Source organism: Asparagus officinalis, chromosome 7 (genome assembly GCF_001876935.1).
Source record: "Asparagus officinalis chromosome 7, Aspof.V1, whole genome shotgun sequence".
Lineage (NCBI taxonomy): Eukaryota > Viridiplantae > Streptophyta > Magnoliopsida > Asparagales > Asparagaceae > Asparagus > Asparagus officinalis.
In genome coordinates, this window is record NC_033800.1 from 114,875,278 (window position 1) to 114,899,181 (window position 23,904).

The 23,904-nt window shown below is 39.0% G+C and overlaps 2 protein-coding genes across 2 annotated transcripts; both read right to left on the minus strand.

The window, feature by feature from the left end:
• LOC109848803 (enolase-like) lies at positions 8,586 to 10,690 on the minus strand. The gene is made up of 8 exons (XM_020418477.1): positions 10,534 to 10,690; positions 10,328 to 10,408; positions 9,984 to 10,178; positions 9,848 to 9,898; positions 9,640 to 9,728; positions 9,493 to 9,544; positions 9,017 to 9,073; positions 8,586 to 8,928 (listed from the first exon to the last, which is right to left on the minus strand). The coding sequence occupies exons 1-8, from the start codon at positions 10,606 to 10,608 to the stop codon at positions 8,848 to 8,850; spliced, it is 681 nt and encodes a 226-aa protein (XP_020274066.1). The 5' UTR covers positions 10,609 to 10,690; the 3' UTR covers positions 8,586 to 8,847.
• LOC109848800 (enolase) lies at positions 12,107 to 18,208 on the minus strand. Its single transcript, XM_020418475.1, has 17 exons — positions 18,057 to 18,208; positions 17,891 to 17,954; positions 17,729 to 17,793; positions 16,805 to 16,852; positions 16,629 to 16,715; positions 16,433 to 16,513; positions 16,252 to 16,353; positions 15,909 to 15,989; positions 15,754 to 15,828; positions 14,055 to 14,117; positions 13,849 to 13,929; positions 13,505 to 13,699; positions 13,369 to 13,419; positions 13,161 to 13,249; positions 13,014 to 13,065; positions 12,538 to 12,594; positions 12,107 to 12,449 (listed from the first exon to the last, which is right to left on the minus strand). Exons 1-17 carry the CDS (start codon positions 18,126 to 18,128, stop codon positions 12,369 to 12,371), a joined length of 1,344 nt encoding a protein of 447 aa, XP_020274064.1. The 5' UTR covers positions 18,129 to 18,208; the 3' UTR covers positions 12,107 to 12,368.

The following is a 23,904-nucleotide window of genomic DNA, read 5'->3' on the forward strand; positions in this document are numbered from 1 at the left end:
AAAATCTTAATAAACAAGAAAGTTCACTATATTAACCAAAAGAGTTCAAACAAAACAGCATAAAAAAAAATAAATAAATAAATATATGTTCTCAAAATTACAATAATTTGTAATGACGGAGTTCATCTTCTAATTGGGAGAGCCTTGTCGAATATATGTTCTCAAAATTACAATAATTTGTAATGACGGAGTTCATCTTCTAATTGGGAGAGCCTTGTCGCATAAGCCAGCTCGAGCTCAGGTAATTTGTAATGACGGAGTTCATCTTCTAATTGGGAGAGCCTTGTCGCATAAGCCAGCTCGAGCTCAGGTATCATATTTGCTTTAAATTTCCTTTCATCGATGCTTCGGATTTTGGCGGCTTCTTGCTCCTTGTCAGCAAAAATCTTGTCCTGAAGATTCAGTTGTCGGAGTGTAATCACCTCGGCTTGAGTTACCTCCGCTAGATCAGACTCCAAAAATTCACAAGCATCCTTAGCTTCGGCAAGTTGCTTTTCTAAATGAGCTATCTCTGCCCGACGCGACTCCAAGTCACGATACATGTCTACCTTTATTTGTGCTTTCTTGGCAGCGCTCACCTGGAGTTGATTGATGCGAGTTTTCAGTACTTGAAGTTCAGTTTCAACGGATTTTTGAGAATCACGCCATGCCTGTAGCTTCAGGTCCGTTTGAGAAGCGATGTAAGAAGGTGCGCCATTAGCTCGAAAGTTCTGCAACTGTTCAATGTGATGTTTAAGATCAACCAAATAAGCTTCAAGGGAGTTAGACAATTCGGCGCACCCCTGTTCTTTAATTCCTGACACATGATGATCGAGAGACTTCTTGAAAAGTTCAAATGGTGAACCTTTAAGGAGAATTCGATCAACCATGGCGTTTAAGAAAAGAACGAAGCTTTGGACGTCAACGCAGAGGGCAACTTGGTTTGGATCTTCATCTGCCAATAAAGTCTGAATACGTTCGGACAATGATGAAGAAAGAGCTGCAAGGGGAATAAATGGAGTAAGCACAAAAATATATCTAACTTCGAAGCACAACTAGATGGGACATACCAAGCTGAGCCGAAGTAGCAGGAGGTTGCTCTTCCACTGTAGCCTTCGACCCTCCTACTTCATGATCCACTGGAGTCGGAGCAGAAGGCACAACAGGTTCAGCTTCGACAATAGCGGAAGTCGGAGGAGCAGTGGCTGGTGGTTCAACTTCAGCTGGGGGACTTTCCAAAAGTAAGAAACCCAGGCCTTCAGGTTGATCACATTCACCAATGACGGTAGACGCATCAACTTCGTTGGTTGGTCCTACGTCTAAAATTCTTATTTCAGTCCCCCAAGAACAATAAAAGATGAAAGTACAGCTGAAAACTGGAGTCTAAAAGGGTATACCTTTTGATGCACCTACTTCAGCTGAATCAACTCGCGTAGTTGGTCCTGCAGTAGCGGATGGAACCGGAGTCGATAATATATCGGAGATCTCCTGGTGTACATCTTCAGAAATGTCAAGATCGAAATCTCGCTCATCGAAATCTCCGATACCCATATCATGAGCAAGTTCTGTGTCTCTCGGTTCGTTGACAGGGATGTCTATTAAGCAGAAGAATCCATCAATGCACATGCAAGAGATATGAAAAAATCAAAGCGAACTAAATAAGGTTACCTTCAATAACAGTTTTGGGATCAACAGCGCTACTACCAGCACTCACCTCCTTTAGTTTGACTAAAAGAAGATAAAGCGCACAAGTTAGTAGGAGAGAAACACGTTCTGATTCACTTATCTCTCGGAAATGCCCCCCAAAGGAGAAAACATCTGTACCTGTGTCAGCGGTTGGCAAGGTCGATGTGGTAGCTGGAGGAGAAGCAATGTCCGTGTCGCCAAGTTCTTCATTCATAGCCTTGTGTACTTGTTCAGTGAAACTGGGTTCATCAACGTCCATTAAACCCGGAGAAGAAGGTTCTGGCACGATTTCCCCTTCCTCTTCTGGCTCAGCTGCAACGGTAAAAAGATAAACACGATGCTATATTCAAAGATAAGATAACGAAAAGGAGATAGAAATGAGATCTTACCCCTTTCATCGACTGGAAGATCCTGAGTGAACTTCTCCTCAAATAACGGAGAAAGTTGGCGTTGCCGATGAGCCGTCTTCTTAATCCTCTTCGAGGTACGAGAATCTCGAGGAACCTCAGAGCTCTCATGTCTAAACTTGGTACGCAATTCGGTTCCTTGAGCTGTCTGAGGTTGAACTTCAGAAGGAGCAGTAGGCCGAGATCTTTTCCTACTAAGAAGTGGGGCAACCTCTTCTTCTTCTTCTTCTGCCTCTTCCTCCTGAGCAGGCCATCTCACGGTCATCTTATTGGAGGATGATAGGGGAATGTTCTTTTCCTTCATTCTAATACCCTTTGAAGGAGCACCAGGTGATTTGGGCGAAGAAGCTCGACGAGTTCTGTGAGCCACAGGAGACAGGGGGACATCGGCTTCTGCTTCATCTCTAGTCTCATCCTCCTCACTAGATGTTTCGAAGTCGTCGCTCTCCTCGGAATCAACTGCTTGTTTTCCTTTACGAGAAGAGGTAGCGGGCTCCTTGTCCTTTTTAATAATTCTCCGAACCACAGCCTCAAACTCCAATTCATAAATCTTCTTCTTCGCAAGAGGAGTGTTGGCAGCTAAAACCCATCGGCAGTAGAGGAAAGTTAAATAAAGACCAGGTTCAGCGACAGGTAGACTAAATTGAGCTCCGGTACACCCGTCCTGCAAAGGTTCTTCGACCGAAAAACATTATAGCCTGGGCGAATGTTCATGAGCCAGTGGAAACTACCCATGTCGAGAGAGGTCCTGTCAGCCCCAGGCATCTCCTCGTCAACAAGAGTGTCATTATAGGCACCAGAAAACTGAGGGAAACACTTGTAAAATTCCCAGCACTTGGCATTCTTGAATTGCCTCACCCGGTCAATCCACGGTCGGGAAGGATATAACCACTTACATCCTTCTAAGAGCTGCAACAAGGGGATTTCTGGATCAGACGTGTCAGGTGCTGACATCATGTCCGCTCGATGGAGAACTAGCCACGCCATTAAATATGTGTACGGCAGTTCGACGCTCGACAATGGAATTTTAGTTGAAGGCTCAGCACCCACTTTGGTAAAAGTGGTAGCTAGGTTACGCAAACCGCTATGGAGGTCAGCAATCATAGCGGAGAGTAAGGATAACCTACCTCCAACGGCTAGTTGCACGGCGGGAAGAAGAACCTCAAGAGGAAGCGCCTCGGAAGACTGATGCGGCACTACACATTTCTTTAGCCATATGGCCAGATAACCAGAAAGAAGAGTCGCAGGCTTCATTCTCTTGGTGGCTTGCCATAAGAAAGTGCTGAATTTAGTGCCCTTAAGAAAACCGCCTTCAGATGACTCGGTTCTATAAGATTGGGCATTAATCTTCGTAATCAGCCTGTTAACGTCCGAAGGGGTCAGAATCGGTGATTCGCAGACAGCTTCACCGGTCGGGCTCTCGAGATTCTGAAACAAATAGTGAGCGAACTGTTTTAAACTAACTCGAGCTGCCTTCTTACTCTTTACTTCAATCTGGGCTATCGCTATCTGATAGTGACAAGTTAATTCCCAGAGTATGTCATAAGCAGGAGAGCCAACCTTCTTCATCTTCATGAGCTGACGATTGTTGGGAAAATATTCTTGATAAGGAGTGTTCCCCAATGGCAGTCCAGATACTCGCATCATTTCGTGGAGCGGAAGCCCTAACTCCCCATACTTGGTAAGAAATGTATTAGCCTCCGGAATATAAGACTCAAATAAAGCAAGGAAATGATCTACGCTGACTGGAAGACCATGCATGTTGGCTCGGATCGGAGCATATAACCCCAAATTCCTTAACTCTTGATCCCAACGATTGAGTACATACTTGGTCATCCTAGCCCACCATTTGTCGGGAAGAGAATGAACCCATCCATAACATCTAAATTTTGGAATGGGGAGTTCTCGGCCAACCCGAGCGAGCCTATTCTTTACGGTATTGGCCCTTATCCCAGGAGCGCTGACATCATTGCCATAAATCACAATGGATATGCTCTATGTCTTCTGTTTAATTGCCACGCCATTTTTTCTCGAAACAGCGAGATTCCTTAATGCCCAGAATTGAATATAATGGAGGAAGGAATAGAAAAGAACCTTCATGTTCATTCAACCAAATTTCAGAGCCACGGCAAAGATTGTCTGGATCTTCTATCGAATCTCCGAACAGATAGTCAGGCTTCTTCAACGGTTCGGTAGAATCTCTAGTTGGATTTAAGGGCGAGTCGGTCAGCAAAGCACGCAGAGTGCGGCGACCTCCCTCGCGAATCAACTCCGGAACTTTATTATAACAATCTTCACTAAATTGGCGGGCCTCTCTAACCAGAAAGTCGCCGCGAAAGGAGGCGTGAAGAGTACCACTCTGGCCTGGGTCTTCTCTATCAGAGAAGGCCACAGAGGGAAAGGGGACTACAAAGAAAAGTTGGAAAACATTTGAACAAAAAGGCTAACAGACGAGAAAACCCGCACTAAGCAGCCGCGACAGATGTGGCCGTCGCGCGTTACCGCGGCAGCATACACTGTCGCGTTCAGGCGCGACGGCACGAGCTGCCGTGGTAACTGAGCAGCGGCCTTTGATGTTGAAAAGACACGAGTTCGACGAATACCCGTGTCTTAACTGTGGTACATGCCTTGATTGAACAAGGTATGTGTTTTGAAGCGTCAATCCCCTCGGTGGGGGATGTCAACTCTTCCCGAATGTCTCTCAACGGAGACAAACGAGGTTATATGCACAAAATCAACAGTTTCAGAGAAGAGAAGTGGAAGAAACTTACCCCCAAAGGAAGGAACTGCAGCCTCGACATCCTCAGGTGCTGGTGCCGCTGATTTTCCCTTCGAACCACGAGTCTTCTTTGGAGACATAGTGAGACCGGCCTAAAGAATCAAAAAACTAGGGTTTTTGTGAGATCCCAAACAAAAGAACGGAATCGGGCCATAAAGCATAAGATGCAGGGGCGATTTTTACCTGGGATTAGAAGAAATCAAGTTAAGAAGAGATCAAGATCAACGAGGAGTCAAAACCCTAGATCTCAAGAAAACCCTAGCACCCGAATATGAAGAGTTGAAAGGGGGGAAAAACCAAAAGATCCTTTTATAGGGTAATTGAAGAAGTTTCAAACTCAGAGAAGCGGGGAAAAGTGACCCGAAGAAGCCCAACATCAGTCTTATAACCCGACTGGCTGAGGCGCTGCGCGGCACAAGATGCTGTCGCGCTCGAGCGCGACAGTCTATGCTGCCGCGCTCTAGCGCGACAGTATAAGCTGCCGCGGCAGCTAACCCACCAAGATCCACTTCGACATACAGAAACATGGTGTATACATGATAATTCTTCGGTGTTTGAACACATACATCTCCCTCTGTATTTGGAATACATTCCCGGACACTCCGATGAGTATATGAGTATAAACTGCATCTCCCTGAACCTCCCAACGGGTATATGAGGTTAAACTATTTCCCGAAAACTCCAATATAGTATATGAGTATAAACTATTTCTTAAGTTCTTCAACAACAGTTCTGATTCAAGACTTCGACAACGGCCACGCGATAAACGCAGCACCGGAGGAATTTTAGCTATTCTACAAAGCACTGAATAAGTTAAAAGATGAAAAAGTCAAGGATTGAAACCATTCACAAACCGTTCTACGCAATTTCCTCAACGAAGCACTGGAGAGATTGTAGAAGGCGCGGCAGTCCAGGGTGCCGCGGCCAAGGCGCGACAGCCAATGGTGCCGCGGCCAAGGCGCGGCAGCCAATGGTGTCGCGGCCAAGGCGCGGTAGTCCAAGGTGCCGCGGCTAAGGCGCGGCAGCCCATGGTGTCGCGGCTATTATGAGAGGTATTGTGGCAGTTGTGAGGCAGTTATTCGATGATTTTTTGGAGTCCACGTGGCAGCATATCAGAAATAGAACGTGTGCTGACGTGGACAAGCGGTTAAACCACGAAAAAAGTGGTTAAAAGTCGTGGGAGAGCGGTTTCAAGCACGATGAAACGTGCTGGTAACCGCCTCTTTGGCCGCGGCAGCCTGTACTGCCGCGCCAATAGCCGCGGCAGTATAGACTGCAGCGGCCAAAGAGGAAACACTTGGGCAGTTGTTTCGCCTCCGTTTCAACTGTAGTACACTGAGACCCCTATAAATACCTCCCTAAACACGCAGTAAAAGGGAGAGCATTTTGGAGCAGAAGAGACTTGAGTCTTTGGTTATTTTGAGAAAGAAAGAGAGAATTTTCACCCTTTGACAAGCATCATTTGGTGAATCCTAGAGATCTAAGCTCAGACTTGATCTTTGGAAGAACGGACATCTTACATCGATAAGATATTCGTTTTCAAATCTTTACTTCGATAAACGAAGGAGAGATCTCTAAACAACCTCTCGATCTACGAATCGGTGGTCCACGAACTAAAGCGTTCCCGGCACAGGCAAAGTCCCACCAAAAAAACAGTAGTTGATAAACGACTTCTGTGTTATTTTCTCGAGAGTTGTATTTTCTTTATTTTCATTGTAATTTCTTGTAAACACATCAAAGTTTAATGGAATCTGCAATGGAAACAACTTTCGCTGAAAACAATTATAAGCTAATAACATAATTAAGTTTCCATTTACATGCACACATACATGGTATAATTTGCATAATAATTGGGCATAAAGGTTTTCTAAACAAAGTCTTTAAACTGCTACCATTATAGGCTGTCATTTATATGAGTGACAACGATTATTAATTCTTTAGCCAGTTCAACTCTCTTTGTTTGTGTTAATGGTAATGGTTTTTAGCATTAGATTGATTATGAAATCATTTTTCTAATTTCTGTTTTGGTTCAGGATGCTTGATTGTTAAACTGTAGTGATGTTGATTTCTTGAAACCTCATATGCAAATTAGATTGTTGCAATAATATGATTTGAGTTTGAAAATATGTTATTTTGGGTCTATTTTATAACAATTGGTGCAATTTGTGGACAGACTGATATTATACATTAAACATCCAGATGTTGAGAGATGTTCATGCCCAAAACTCTTCTGTTCCATGGAACTTCTATTCCCAACTATAAGATGTAACATTTATATTAGATAACAGAGAAGGCAACATGTAAACATCCAACAGAAGAAAAAAGTGATCCTGAGGACGGAGGAAAAAATTACTCTGTGATAATTACTTCTATTGGTTTTTGTTTGCATATTACCTATGATAATTACTTATACTCTGTGATAGTTACTAATTTCCTATGATACGTGCATGTTTCATGTGATATTTACATATTTCCTGTGATACTTCCTTATTATTTATGACAGTTGACTCTTTCTTGTGATATTTGTTTATCTACTGTGACAGTTACCTTATTTCACACAAACCAGAGTTAGCAGAAACCAGAGTTAGCAGAAAACGAAATAACTCATTGATATCAGGCATCCTCACTACATGAATTAAATTAAAGGAAGGTCATGGCAATAAATCAACTAGCTTTTCACATATGTTAGAGATCTAGCATAGTATCTTTGAAGAGATCCAGCATGACAAAGGAATCCCACATCCTCAGATCCCAAAAACCAACCAAAAAAAATTTAGGTTTGAGATGGAGAAAACAAGCTACAAAAGAGAAAAGCCAAAGTCAGATCAGATCTAGGTTTCGATGGAAGGGGGAGAGAGAGGAGTAAAGGGGGAGACCGAAACCGAGAGAGGAGAAAGGGAGAGAGGAGAGGTACCTACGATGGATCGAGATCGAGATCGAGATCGAGCTTTGAGATGGAGATCGAGATCCAGTCGGGCTTTGAGATGGAGATCGAGCTTTGAGATGGAGATGGAGATCGAGCTTTGAGATGGAGATCGAGATGGAGATGGAGATGGAGATCGAGATCCAGGCGTGAGAGAGGAGAAAAAGAGGAGTCGGGCGGCGTGAGAGAGGAGAAAAAGAGGAGTCGGGTTTTGAGGGGTTGGATTTCGTGGGTGAGGATTTGGCAAATACCAAGTATTGTGCCCAAATTTAAAATCCATACTTTTTGGACTTTTCAAATCCATTGTATAAAATGACTTGATTTAAAATCATAGTTCAAAGTTGAGCCCAAACATAAAATTTGGATTTGAAATACCCAGAATTTCAAATCCAAGCCCAAATCAACATTCCCAAACATAGCCTAAGTGAATAGTTTTCACTTCCAATAAAATCTTAAATGATTCTTTTTCACTTTTCTAGACAATATTTTCAATTACAATCCAAACAAAAAATTTAATGAAGTGGAGGAATTATTATTTCTCTTAATTTTAAAATATGGAAAACAACTAAAAAGGTATTTTAGTTCTTTGGTCTTCTTACTTTTAATACTTCTTTTCTTCCAAAGAGGCCCTAAGTGCAAATAGAGGAAACCATAGCATATTTAAGTGCAATTAAAAGCCTTCTTTTTCTTTTCCTTCAAGAATTTCAAAAGATACCTTAATTTATCTTTCGATTCCATCATGAACATTAGGAAACATAACCAGAAGTTTTCCACAAACTCTGCTACAATTACACGAAGAAGACAAAAGGAGAAGTAGAAAATTCAGCTCCTAGTAAAACTTCCATTAGATAAAAACCTTACCATCATAACACAAGCAAGCAGTTGCAATCTACAGCGTAAAACCCTCAAAAAGGTTTGCTACAGCAAAACAAAAACCATTATTTATTCTCATCTTCGCCCACAACAGCGAAGAGGCTCACAGTTTCGAGACAAAGAAAAACGAAGCAAACAGCCAGGGAACCAAAATTATGCAACTTATGGCACAGGGGTGCATCTGTGCTCTATATCAAGGTCTAGTATGGCTCAACGGGAGCTCTGAACTTGGCTCCAGCATACACTGCAGAAGCACCAAGCTCTTCCTCGATCCTCAGCAGCTGAATTGATGCAAGTAGATATATTTCATAAGTGACCAACTTAGAAACTAAAAACAGCGAGATTAAGCTTGAGTTAAACAAAACTTGCCTGATTGTACTTGGCGAGTCGTTCAGATCTGCATGGAGCTCCAGTCTTGATCTGGCCCTGTTTCACCAAAATAGACGATAGTAAGAAACAGCAAGCAAAAGTTGATGTTTGCTAAGCCTCCAAAAGAACCCCAAAAAGTTTGGTGTAGTTGGTGTCAACTACACCAAATTCCCCCTATGATTCAAAGGGAAACAACATTTATTCCAATTTCTATTAAGAAAGAATTGAATGTGAAAACTGTGACCAGGATGTATATGATTAATATATCATATACATTATACATGTATATGATATATGCATGTAATGGTGAGTGTATCAAAAAAGAAAACTGATAATTATCTGAAACAAGGTCAATTTGTAAACCTGTAGTTCCTACAAATGAAATTAAAGCTCCGTAATTACCCAAAGACTTTAATTTGCCAAGGAAGGAGCAAAATGACCAAAAACAATGGTAAAACACATCTAGTGTGACTTACTGTTGACAAACCAACAGAGAGATCAGCAATGAAGGTGTCTTCAGTTTCACCACTGCAATAAGGATAAACCCAGCTCAGTATTATCTGCTGAAAGTTCATATGCCAAAATCGATGTCAAAGAATAGAAGGGGTAACCATGACTCTCACCTTCTGTGGCTTGCCATCACACCCCAGCCAGCACGCTTAGACATCCGTACAGCTTCGATACTTTCAGTGACGGACCCAATTTGGTTCACCTGTCACCACCAGAATCAAAAATCAAATAAGTACAATGAAAACGGCACAACTTCTAAGATCTTACAACTAACTTGACATAATAAAATAGAAGGCAAAACGACATGCATCCATAAATTACCTTCAAAAGAAGGGCATTGCAGCTCTTCTCATTTATTGCCTTGGCAACCCTCTGCAACAGTGAGGCGGACATTTAGATAATTTTTTTGAAACAAGCTCACTTGACCAGAATTGCTCAATTGTTAGTTAACACTTACAGTGGGGTTGGTGACGAGAAGATCATCTCCAACAATCTGAACTTTTTCACCGATTTCAGCAGTCAGCTTAGCATAGGTGATCCAGTCATCCTGGTCAAAGGGGTCTTCAATAGACACAATGGGATAGTCAGAAACAAAAGACTTGTAAACGTTCCCCAAGCTGTCTCCAGAAATTTTCTGAGAACCATCATTGTTCTGCAGTGGATAAAGGTAAAGGTTAAATGAAAAAACAAGTGCCAAAACAAATAGAACTACAGAAAAACAAGACTGAACATTGAGACGAGGATTTTTCATAATGTTATTCTAAGACAAAATTATCACCGAAATGGAAAGGTAAGATTTACCTCTTCCTTGAAGTTAAGATCATATGTCTTATCCTTCTCATTGTAGAATTCCGAGGCAGCAACATCCATGCCAATGACAACCTGTTATTAACAGCCAATCACAATATATACATGCATCATTATTGAATTATCGAATTGGATGCAGAAGAAGAAAACATTAGTGAATAATGCAAATTAATGAAATTGCAAATAAATAGTGGAGATACCTTGCCAGTATATCCAGCTTTAGCAATAGCAGTCTTCAATAATTCAAGCCCCTCCTTGTTCTCCTGTAATTCCATCAAAAATAGAGAATTTAATTATAATAACAAAAATGAACAAAGTTCTGTAAAAACACAAGTCAAAATGTGAATAGCCATAGAACTCATGAAGATGGGGTTCAGAAAGTCTTCACATAGGAAGACTTTACTACAAGAATCAGTGACCACTCTGAAATGAAAGAAAACCAAATTATAACAGAAGGCAAGTCAACAAGCTCCCAGCCATGGTGGAAGGCAATATAAGAATGCCAGAAAGGAGGGGCTTGTCATTCTAAACTAGCCGGCATGCACACATGAAAATCACGCCCAAAGTAAAATGCCAGCAAAGTGCCGGATAAGAAAGATCAACAATATCCAGACAGCGGTGGCCTAACAGGGTATGGGAACATAACAATTAACAAGGGTATTGATAGCAAAAGGTCAATAACAATTAACAACGGTATTGATAGCAAAAGGTCAATATCAGATATCAGATGTTATTAATGCATGGATAATAAAAGAACTATTATGAGATGGAAAAACGGTGTAATGGATACTCTTAACTCCAAAATTGACCTTAGAAGCTATAGAACCACAGAATTACCCATTTCTTTAAATAAATAAAAAAATATCAGAAAAGAAACTTTACATCTACATGACCTGAGAAAAATCATTCTAGTTAAAACGAAGTTTAAATTTAAACATGGTACTAACGAAAAATGTAAGAAGCAAGGTAGCATTAACTGGGACCATATGCTGATTGGCTGAAAGGTCAATATCAGACGTTATTAATGCATGGATAACAAAAGAACTATTTTAGATGAAAAAAGTATGTAGTGGATACTCAATTCCAAAATTGATTGTAGAGCTATAGAACCACAGAATTAACAAAAGTATCAGAAAAAAAAAACTTTACATCTAAATGGCTTCAGAAAAGGATCTCTAGCAATTAAAATAAAGTTTAAATTTAAACATGGTACTAACAGAAAAAGTAAGATGCAGGATAGCATTTAACTGGAACCATATGCTGATTGACTGAAAGTAGTCATCTACCTACTTTCCCTGTACCAATTCTAGTCTTGCCCATATAACTGAAAAGAAAATTAGAAGTGGGTAATAGCTCCTCAACTCTTAAAAAGCTATGAAAGAATTATTTTCCAGGAAATTTACAGCAGCACACAGCACAAAAAAGTCACTTTTCACTAAAAGATTTCTTTTGTTTTTTTTGTTTTCTTTTTTTTTTAATGAAGTGGAGGAATTATTATTTCTCTTAATTTTAAAATATGGAAAACAACTAAAAAGGTATTTTAGTTCTTTGGTCTTCTTACTTTTAATACTTCTTTTCTTCCAAAGAGGCCCTAAGTGCAAATAGAGGAAACCATAGCATATTTAAGTGCAATTAAAAGCCTTCTTTTTCTTTTCCTTCAAGAATTTCAAAAGATACCTTAATTTATCTTTCGATTCCATCATGAACATTAGGAAACATAACCAGAAGTTTTCCACAAACTCTGCTACAATTACACGAAGAAGACAAAAGGAGAAGTAGAAAATTCAGCTCCTAGTAAAACTTCCATTAGATAAAAACCTTACCATCATAACACAAGCAAGCAGTTGCAATCTACAGCGTAAAACCCTCAAAAAGGTTTGCTACAGCAAAACAAAAACCATTATTTATTCTCATCTTCGCCCACAACAGCGAAGAGGCTCACAGTTTCGAGACAAAGAAAAACGAAGCAAACAGCCAGGGAACCAAAATTATGCAACTTATGGCACAGGGGTGCATCTGTGCTCTATATCAAGGTCTAGTATGGCTCAACGGGAGCTCTGAACTTGGCTCCAGCATACACTGCAGAAGCACCAAGCTCTTCCTCGATCCTCAGCAGCTGAATTGATGCAAGTAGATATATTTCATAAGTGACCAACTTAGAAACTAAAAACAGCGAGATTAAGCTTGAGTTAAACAAAACTTGCCTGATTGTACTTGGCGAGTCGTTCAGATCTGCATGGAGCTCCAGTCTTGATCTGGCCCTGTTTCACCAAAATAGACGATAGTAAGAAACAGCAAGCAAAAGTTGATGTTTGCTAAGCCTCCAAAAGAACCCCAAAAAGTTTGGTGTAGTTGGTGTCAACTACACCAAATTCCCCCTATGATTCAAAGGGAAACAACATTTATTCCAATTTCTATTAAGAAAGAATTGAATGTGAAAACTGTGACCAGGATGTATATGATTAATATATCATATACATTATACATGTATATGATATATGCATGTAATGGTGAGTGTATCAAAAAAGAAAACTGATAATTATCTGAAACAAGGTCAATTTGTAAACCTGTAGTTCCTACAAATGAAATTAAAGCTCCGTAATTACCCAAAGACTTTAATTTGCCAAGGAAGGAGCAAAATGACCAAAAACAATGGTAAAACACATCTAGTGTGACTTACTGTTGACAAACCAACAGAGAGATCAGCAATGAAGGTGTCTTCAGTTTCACCACTGCAATAAGGATAAACCCAGCTCAGTATTATCTGCTGAAAGTTCATATGCCAAAATCGATGTCAAAGAATAGAAGGGGTAACCATGACTCTCACCTTCTGTGGCTTGCCATCACACCCCAGCCAGCACGCTTAGACATCCGTACAGCTTCGATACTTTCAGTGACGGACCCAATTTGGTTCACCTGTCACCACCAGAATCAAAAATCAAATAAGTACAATGAAAACGGCACAACTTCTAAGATCTTACAACTAACTTGACATAATAAAATAGAAGGCAAAACGACATGCATCCATAAATTACCTTCAAAAGAAGGGCATTGCAGCTCTTCTCATTTATTGCCTTGGCAACCCTCTGCAACAGTGAGGCGGACATTTAGATAATTTTTTTGAAACAAGCTCACTTGACCAGAATTGCTCAATTGTTAGTTAACACTTACAGTGGGGTTGGTGACGAGAAGATCATCTCCAACAATCTGAACTTTTTCACCGATTTCAGCAGTCAGCTTAGCATAGGTGATCCAGTCATCCTGGTCAAAGGGGTCTTCAATAGACACAATGGGATAGTCAGAAACAAAAGACTTGTAAACGTTCCCCAAGCTGTCTCCAGAAATTTTCTGAGAACCATCATTGTTCTGCAGTGGATAAAGGTAAAGGTTAAATGAAAAAACAAGTGCCAAAACAAATAGAACTACAGAAAAACAAGACTGAACATTGAGACGAGGATTTTTCATAATGTTATTCTAAGACAAAATTATCACCGAAATGGAAAGGTAAGATTTACCTCTTCCTTGAAGTTAAGATCATATGTCTTATCCTTCTCATTGTAGAATTCCGAGGCAGCAACATCCATGCCAATGACAACCTGTTATTAACAGCCAATCACAATATATACATGCATCATTATTGAATTATCGAATTGGATGCAGAAGAAGAAAACATTAGTGAATAATGCAAATTAATGAAATTGCAAATAAATAGTGGAGATACCTTGCCAGTATATCCAGCTTTAGCAATAGCAGTCTTCAATAATTCAAGCCCCTCCTTGTTCTCCTGTAATTCCATCAAAAATAGAGAATTTAATTATAATAACAAAAATGAACAAAGTTCTGTAAAAACACAAGTCAAAATGTGAATAGCCATAGAACTCATGAAGATGGGGTTCAGAAAGTCTTCACATAGGAAGACTTTACTACAAGAATCAGTGACCACTCTGAAATGAAAGAAAACCAAATTATAACAGAAGGCAAGTCAACAAATGTGAATAGCCATAGAACTCATGAAGATGGGGTTCAGAAAGTCTTCACATAGGAAGACTTTACTACAAGAATCAGTGACCACTCTGAAATGAAAGAAAACCAAATTATAACAGAAGGCAAGTCAACAAGCTCCCAGCCATGGTGGAAGGCAATATAAGAATGCCAGAAAGGAGGGGCTTGTCATTCTAAACTAGCCGGCATGCACACATGAAAATCACGCCCAAAGTAAAATGCCAGCAAAGTGCCGGATAAGAAAGATCAACAATATCCAGACAGCGGTGGCCTAACAGGGTATGGGAACATAACAATTAACAAGGGTATTGATAGCAAAAGGTCAATAACAATTAACAACGGTATTGATAGCAAAAGGTCAATATCAGATATCAGATGTTATTAATGCATGGATAATAAAAGAACTATTATGAGATGGAAAAACGGTGTAATGGATACTCTTAACTCCAAAATTGACCTTAGAAGCTATAGAACCACAGAATTACCCATTTCTTTAAATAAATAAAAAAATATCAGAAAAGAAACTTTACATCTACATGACCTGAGAAAAATCATTCTAGTTAAAACGAAGTTTAAATTTAAACATGGTACTAACGAAAAATGTAAGAAGCAAGGTAGCATTAACTGGGACCATATGCTGATTGGCTGAAAGGTCAATATCAGACGTTATTAATGCATGGATAACAAAAGAACTATTTTAGATGAAAAAAGTATGTAGTGGATACTCAATTCCAAAATTGATTGTAGAGCTATAGAACCACAGAATTAACAAAAGTATCAGAAAAAAAAAACTTTACATCTAAATGGCTTCAGAAAAGGATCTCTAGCAATTAAAATAAAGTTTAAATTTAAACATGGTACTAACAGAAAAAGTAAGATGCAGGATAGCATTTAACTGGAACCATATGCTGATTGACTGAAAGTAGTCATCTACCTACTTTCCCTGTACCAATTCTAGTCTTGCCCATATAACTGAAAAGAAAATTAGAAGTGGGTAATAGCTCCTCAACTCTCACACTAAATTTGCTAGGTAAACAAAAACATGAAAAGATTATCCAATACTTCCAGGACTTCTCAGCAGCACAAGCAGCTTAAACTTCAGAAAGAAGCTCCATATCTAAAAGTAATAGTTATACAACAATGGCATTTAACAGATTGATAACAAATGCCAGACACTAAATTATGACATAGAATGTCACACTAAATTTGCTAGGTAAACAAAAACATGAAAAGATTATCCAATACTTCCAGGACTTCTCAGCAGCACAAGCAGCTTAAACTTCAGAAAGAAGCTCCATATCTAAAAGTAATAGTTATACAACAATGGCATTTAACAGATTGATAACAAATGCCAGACACTAAATTATAAAAGATAAACTGTACAAGGCATGTAATAATAGGTTAGAACAGCTGTCCACCTGAATGTTAGGAGCAAAACCACCTTCATCCCCAACATTGGTAGCATCTTGTCCATACTTCTTCTTAATCACGGACTGGAAAACAGGAGAGAAGTTGCATATTGTTCAATAGCATATCAGTTGAAGCATCATTTTAAATTAGTTAAAGCAATTACCTTCAAGTTGTGGTATACTTCAACACCCATCTTCATGGCTTCCTTGAACGAAGAGGCCCCAACTGGGAGGATCATGAACTCCTGTGACATTTAAAATAGTAATAATCCTAACAGAAATTAGTACAACTGAGCATAAAATAGAAATGGAAATGTAATACAAAATGATGCAACATGTAGGACATGCAGCAACAATTTTACTATTGACTCGAAATACAGACAAGTACTATGTTTTGCCCCACTGATAATTAATGGCATGCAAGCTAAAGCTGTTATTCATCCAAAACACAGTACTAATACTAATATAATAACAATAACAGCGGTTAATTCCATGCAAAAACATTACCTGCATAGCAAGCTTGTTTCCAGCATGTGAGCCACCATTGATAACATTGAATGCTGGAACAGGCAAAACCAAGTTCTTGTTCCCAGCAAGATTGGCGATGTGCTGCATGAAATGATATGGAGAAAGATCAAACTACATACTTATCATAAGCTTCTTCAGCAACAGAAAAATCAATACACACCTGGTAAAGCGGAATGTTCTTTACACTGGCTCCAGCCTTGCATACAGCAAGTGAGACAGCGAGAATAGCATTTGCACCAAGCTGAAACAGACAAAAAAATCAATCAAACTCCAGCATATATTAAGAGATGCAAAATAGAAGAAGAACAAGTCAATTAAAACTGACAATGAAAATCTACATCTAGCCAGAAGGATACCTTCTGTTTGCACCAACCCCACTCATTTTTGGTTCCATCAAGCTCCTGGACCATAAAGTTGTCGATCTGGGTCTGCTGTGTAGGGTCCTATATAAAAATAATAAAAGTAAGGTTTCACTTACCATAGAACTGATACTGGTTATGTTATAATTAGATAGGATATTAATCACACATACCTTGCCAACCAATGCAGGTCCAATGATAGAATTGACGTTGTCAACAGCCTATTAGCAAAGTACTCAGATAAGCAATTAGCAAAGTACTTAAAAACATTATCATTTAGAATAATTTGAATTGATGAATATCTCAGAGATGCATAAACAAGTATAGAAGAAAGTCTATATAGAATATTAGTCATGACTCATGATAACATGCCTATTTTCTGTAAGTAGAGTAAGCTTACAATAGGAAAACAACAATTATATAGTCGTCGTATTTTAACATTATTTACAAGGAGATTGCATAGCTTACGTCTCAAGATAAAACAACAGGAAAGTGCTTACAGGATTTAATTTGAATCTTCCACTCCAATTTCAAGGGGATTGCATAACTTAAAACTCAGGATAAACAACAAAGAACAAAGATATGCTCCTAGTAGTCAGTATTGAGTCTGCAATTCTACTTACAAGGCAATTGAAATTTGAATGACTTATATTTCACAAAATAAACAATAGAGATGCTAATAGTATTTAATATTGGATCTTTGATTCCATCTCAAGGGATTTGAATTAACTTTAATCTTAAGGTAAAACAGCAAAAAAAAATACTTCCAGTAGTTAATATTGAATCTTGCGCTCCATTTACGAGGGTTTCGAATAACTTAATTCTCAAAAGTAAACAATATGCTCCAAGTGTGTAACATCAAAACTTAACCTCCATTTACAAGTGATTTGATTACTTAAATCTCAAGGTAAAACTTGTCCCTGAATAGGCATCAATCAAACAAAAACAAATTGATCAAATAGAAGTATCCAACTAAAATTATGGATCTAAGTGCAAGCATTTACCAAAACAATATATACATATAATATTAAAAAAACACTCAAAAGTTTTAATCGTTGATAAGGCTTGAAACCAAAGAGAGAGAAAAAAATCCTAACCTTGCCAACACCTTTCCCGAGGTAGTCCGATCCTCCGTCCCTCAATTCCAAGGCCTCGTACACACCTGCGCGATCAAAATCAGTCAAAATCAAACATCTAATTCTTCAAAAAAAACAGTAAAATTAAATTAAATTAAAAAAAAGTTGAGATCTGATCAACACCAGTAGATGCACCACTAGGGACTGCAGCCCTAGCTACAGTTCCATTGCTCAAGTGACAATCAGCCTACAGAAAAGCACAAAACACAATCAGATCTCGATCAAATCGACATTAAGGGGTTAGATCTGGGATCTGAGAAGCTAGGGTTAAGATGAGAAGAGATCAGACCTCGACGGTGGGATTCCCACGGCTGTCGAAGATTTGTCTGGCCTTGATGCACTTGATCGTCACGGTCGCCATCAAAAGATCTCTATTCGCTGAAATGAGAAGAGGGCTTTTTGAGAGAGAGTAATAATGGAGAAGATCAGGGCGTCTCAAGGGGGTAAATTTATAGAAGCTCTCGAAGTGGGATGGAGCAATCACAGCCGTTGGATTTTATATCAGTTGGCCATCGTGGAATGCTGACGACGGAGAGTTTAATGCCTTCTGATGCGTTAAGGCAGCCGAATGTTTTACTCACCCACTTCTGTTGCATGGGTTCCATCGTGTGGGTGGAGGAGTGGGTGCGCGAATTTTGCCTTCTTGGCCGCCACGAAATTTGCTTGCAGGGGGTGGCGCCCATGCACGCACAAGACACGTGAGTCCTGGGATCCGTAAATGGAATATTCGATGAAGAAATAGATAGAGAGCAAAACTTTTCTGTTTTCTGAAATGGGGTTTTCCGATATTAGTCAATCTTATAGTCGGAACTGGCTCCTTACTTCATTGAAATTGTTATCAGTTCCTTCAACTCTTACAAGTTTAGTTTCTAACATTATTGCCTCCAATGACAAATCATTAAAATTGTTGTAAGTGTCCCAATTTTTATAAGTTTTTGCAAATTAATCTTTCCAGTAGATGATATGAGGAGTACCAAAGTAAAGAACTGGGGAGATTTTAATGATTTGATGTACTAGTTTCAAATATTAATGATTCAAGGGACTAATATGGAAACAACTTTTAAAATTCCATAATTTGGGTCCCATAACTAGATCTGAGCACAATAGCCTTGCCTTACCTTACCTTTGATGTTCGTGTCAGTTGCTTTGATGTCCGCCAACATTTTTTGAGTGCTAAAATTTGGTTCGGACTTTCAACGACTGTGACTAGTGTGATTTGCATTTTTCCAAATCAGAAGGCGTGCGAGATTGAAACTGTGGGTGGTGCAAACTGTTTAGAACTTTCGGGGAGCATGAGAAAGTTTTGTTTAGGTGACGCTTAATCATCCTTATTATAGAAGTAATTTGGCTAATTATACACCTTATAAATTGTACTTATCTACTTCCACTTATTTTGTAACACTTATATATCCTAAAGCTTCTAGAAGTTATACTTTAGTATCTTTTGCTATGCATACATGATAATTTCGTTTCGAACTTTTTCATGTGACATTGACAAGTTAATTTTAGAACTTTTTAATCCTTAATTTTTATTGAATTTACTATTTATCATTCTGTAGTTTTATTTTAAACTCATTTCAATTATATTTTAAAATATAATTATGATGGATTTCACAGTAAATTCAACAAATATTAAAGGCTAAAATATTAGAAATTTAGTTTATGACTATCATGTGGGTATATTCAGAGCAAATTTCTCATATTTGCATAATAGGTATTACAGCAACTTTTAAAAACTTTATAATATTTAATTGCTATCATACACAAGTGGGTTTATAAAGTGCAAACTGGGGAAAACTATTAGATATTCAAGTGCTATTAGCGAGGTAATTTTGTTGTTAGCAGGTTGTTTGGTAACTCCTAGACCAAAATAGTCGCAACCAGCTTAGGTGTGGAGATAGCGTTAGTTGAGTCTTTGTTTTACCCTAACTTTTACCTTCAATTACTGTACTTTGTATTGCATACGGAAAAGTTAAAATATAAATAATATGTAATCTCTCATAGTCAATAAACCCCTTCATATAATATTTTTATTTCAAAACCTAATGGGTTAATAAGATCTAGATCTTAAATGGGTGGGTGTTGATGGTTTATATGATCACACAGTTGGTTATGTCCGTGTTTGGACGGATTTATTGAATATTGATGAAGGAGCCGCTTTCTTCTCTGACTTTATGTCTAGTTCTTGAATTGGGGTATCTAAAAAATCTGCACAAGTAGAAATTCGTAAGAGGGTGGGGTTTGGTTCCCTGTTGTACCTCCAACGATCAAGTTATCTGATGACTTGAGTGGGGTAAAGAGAGAACTGTGTGTTCTTGTAATTGTGTAGTGTATGTGTTAGAAGATCAGATTGGTGAACCCCTTGAATGTTAGAATAGTACATGTATTTATACTCAGTGCATAAGGGATAGAGTAGTCACATCGGCCGAGCACAGAAGGGTGGTGGCGAAGTGTGTGCTGGCAGCTAGGTCAACCTATGCTTTATAGGTGTCGGCTGGCGACTGGAGGAAGGATCTCCTCAGCATTAAATGAGAAGTTAGAGGGAGTATGATGGTGGCCCACATTGTCCGATGAGTCATAAAGACTGTTGGGGGTAGAGGCATGATGATGATTGTTAAGCATTAGATGCGACGTAGACACATTGTCAGCGAGGATAAACTCGAAGCAGATGTTATCCTCTATCTTCACCGAGAAGTAACGCCTTTCGAGTCGTCCTTGTGAGGCCTTAGTCACATGGTCGAGTGGAATCCTTGTGAGTCATCTTTGATAAGCGGGTCAACTAGTACCGTTTTTTGAGTCGACGCGAAGGAATATCGACTCGACTGGTCGGCTAAGTCGGATTCTGCTGGGCTTGGGCCACCAAGTTGATTGGGGCATTGATTGCGAAAATACATTTGTCCGTCACTTATCAATAAATTGTATTTCGACGAGTGAGAATACCATAACAGTTAGCCCCTTTCGCTTGGAGGCGGCTTTAGCCGGGTCCGAGTGAAAATACAATAAAAAATTGCTTTTGGACGGATGTGGATGCTTTGAATGAGAACTGAAAAGTCTCTTCTAAAGCGACATGACTGACGTCATCTGACACCCTTTTGCTACTACAACCCCATTTTTTATGGCAGATTATGGGTTATTCGAGGTGAGGACTGCACCTCGATCTCTGAGGGTGCTTCGGAATCTGAAAATAAATCTTGGTCGTTGGATACAGCTGGATCCGGCGGTTCAAATTCTGGCAGTTTGAAAATCAACTGCTTATTTATAGAAACGGGGTCGCACAAGATGCGGCTATTGTCTTTTCGAATTCCCTTGAGAGAACTCAAGATCTCCTCCATTCATCTTTTTCAGCAATTAGCTCTTCAATCTCCAATGGCTTCCGAACCCGTTGATCGTCGAGTTCTTCTGGAGAAGATTCACTCTAAAGTGACTTTACCACAGATGGATACAATGTCTAAAAGGTTCAACATCCCTGAGGCATACGATTTGTATGCTCCGACGAGGTTAGAGGCTATATTTGATCATGGGCCTGAGTGGAATCCGCTCTATATGAGGCATCTAGAATGTGGTCTGAGATTGTGTGATATTAATATGTAGAAATCTACAACACAAGATGTAGTATGTCGAGCGAAATAATCCAAACAAGGAAACCCTCATGTATATACCATATGTTTTAAATTGTAAATAACTAAATATTAATCCCGAACTAAGAATGAAAGGAAACATAACTAGAAAGATAAAGCATCGAAACAACCATCAGTATATGTATATCGTGTACTCACACAACAAGGTATCTCAGCCATCAAATATCTCAACAATGAGTCGAAATCACTTTTAGCATCCACCAAACTCAGGCTATCACATAATTGTCATATTACAACTCTTCACAAAATTTCTAATTCATCGCATTATCATGCGCAACGGACTACCCTGTAGGTATCCTAACAATGTACACGGCTAATTAGTCTTATCGCGCTCTCAGCGCGTAACATGAGTGCGGGACGGCCTACCATATAGGTATCCTAAGAGACGGCTCATAAGCCTCATCGCACCCCCGTGCGGACGGACTGCTAGACAAAGCATCCAAACTGACTCAATAGCATGTACATATAGAATATCGTCGCACCACCACACGTAGTACTGAATTGAGCTCATTAACGATATCCATTGCGTGTATAAACTATGTATGTCTGGTATATCAACGCACTATCTCATATAGTACTGAGCTGTGCTTATCAACGATATCCAACATGTGTATAAACGATCTCTAACTCAAGTGTAATCAGCTTAACACTTGTCAAAATCCCCTTTGGGATACTCATGTGTGTACTATGACACTATTCATGTATATTCATATCTATATGTGTACTATCGTGCAACTCGAACCCCGCGATCACATCTCAAAACAGTGCAACACAATGTTCAGGAAAAGTCTTAGTAGTCGACTACTAAGCTTAGTAGTCGGCTACACTAAGTCCATCCAGACTCTGTGAGGCATGTATCAGGATTAGTAGTTGACTACTAAGCACATTAGTCGACTACTCTATAATATTCTAGTTTCTGAAAATCCAAATTGAACCTGTCAAGTCGACTTATAGTAAGTCGACTTATGCTTTCTTCCAAGTCGACTTATATGCTGATTTTTTTGACTATAACGACTAGTTACAAGTCGACTTATCACTATAGCAAGTCGACTTATAACTGCATAACGACTAGTTTTTTTAGTGAGAGTTAGTAATTCCCAGCTCTATTATTATCACTGTAGCAAGTCGACTTATGCCCAGCTCTATTATTATCCAAGAAGAGATTAAAAAAGAGTTTACAAGTTTTTTTAGTGTGTTTTGAAGAAAATCAAGTTTTTGGTTTGTGAAGAAGTTTTCACAAGTGGAGGAGATCATCTTTATTGTTTGAGCTTTAATCTCCATCTCTCCATCTTGTTTTTAAGAAAAGAATTTCTAAACTCAATATTACCTTTGCATTAATTATTTTTTGTTTATCATCTTCACTAAGCTAGTATTTACATTGAGTTTATATTTAATTATAATCTTTATTCACACACAACCTATTGAGCTTATTATATTTGCATACTTAGTATATATTGGGGTTGTGAGATTGTGGCATTGAGAGTGGGCTTAATTAAGTTCTCAGCTTGTTTAGAGAATAATCATTTATTATTGAGCGTTAATATGTGAGGTCACATTGTATTGCACAAGTACACTAAGAGGAGTGTAGAGGTGAGAGACATGGTCGGTCCTAAGAGGAGTGACGTCAGTAGTAAAGCCTAGTGAGAGTTAGTAATTTCGAGCACTTGAGGGAGACACGTGAGAGGCCAATACTTGAGGTGGTAGTTGTGTAGTTACATTGTGAGTGATTGTGAACGTTGATCGGTGAGCGTTAAAAACCGATATTATGTGGTATAAACATTTTCGGATGAGCGTCAAAAACCCGGTGTGTTAGTAGATTTCTCCTCGGGCATGGGGAGCGGAGACATAGGATGAAAGGTCCAAACTCCGTGATCATTTGATTGTGTTTGAGTACATTAGCGTTCATTTATATTTGTGCTCATTGCTCATATCGCCATTATCTCATTATTTAGTTTGTCCATTATATTATTTACATTTGTTTGTTTCACACTTGTGTTATTTGTATATCCTTGCGTATATATCTTGTCACATATTATACTTATTTGGATATTTATTAATTAGTTTTAATTGGTATTAAATCGGATTAGATTAGCATAAACCCTATTCAACCCCCCCCCCCCTCTAGGGTTCTTTCCTAGTGGCATTAAGGTCTAATAGTAACAAGTCCATATTCCTATTTAAAGTAATATGGAGCAATCATGGGGTTAATGAGGTAATGTGGGAACCTAAAGTTGTGGTTCGGAAGACATATCCACAATTGTTTTAGGGGTATGTATAATTTTGGGGATGAAATTTCCTTTAAAGGGGAAGGATGTAACATTCTTGTGTTTTGTTAGTCGAATACCGTTATTGGTATCGACTCTTGAATCTAAATCGGCAACTCATGATCTTGTTAGCATGAGTTTAGAAACCTACAACTCTGTGAATGTTAGCCTGCGTACTCTTGGATTAGTGCAATTAATCAAGCTTTAGGGTTCACCATAACCTTTTGGATAAAAC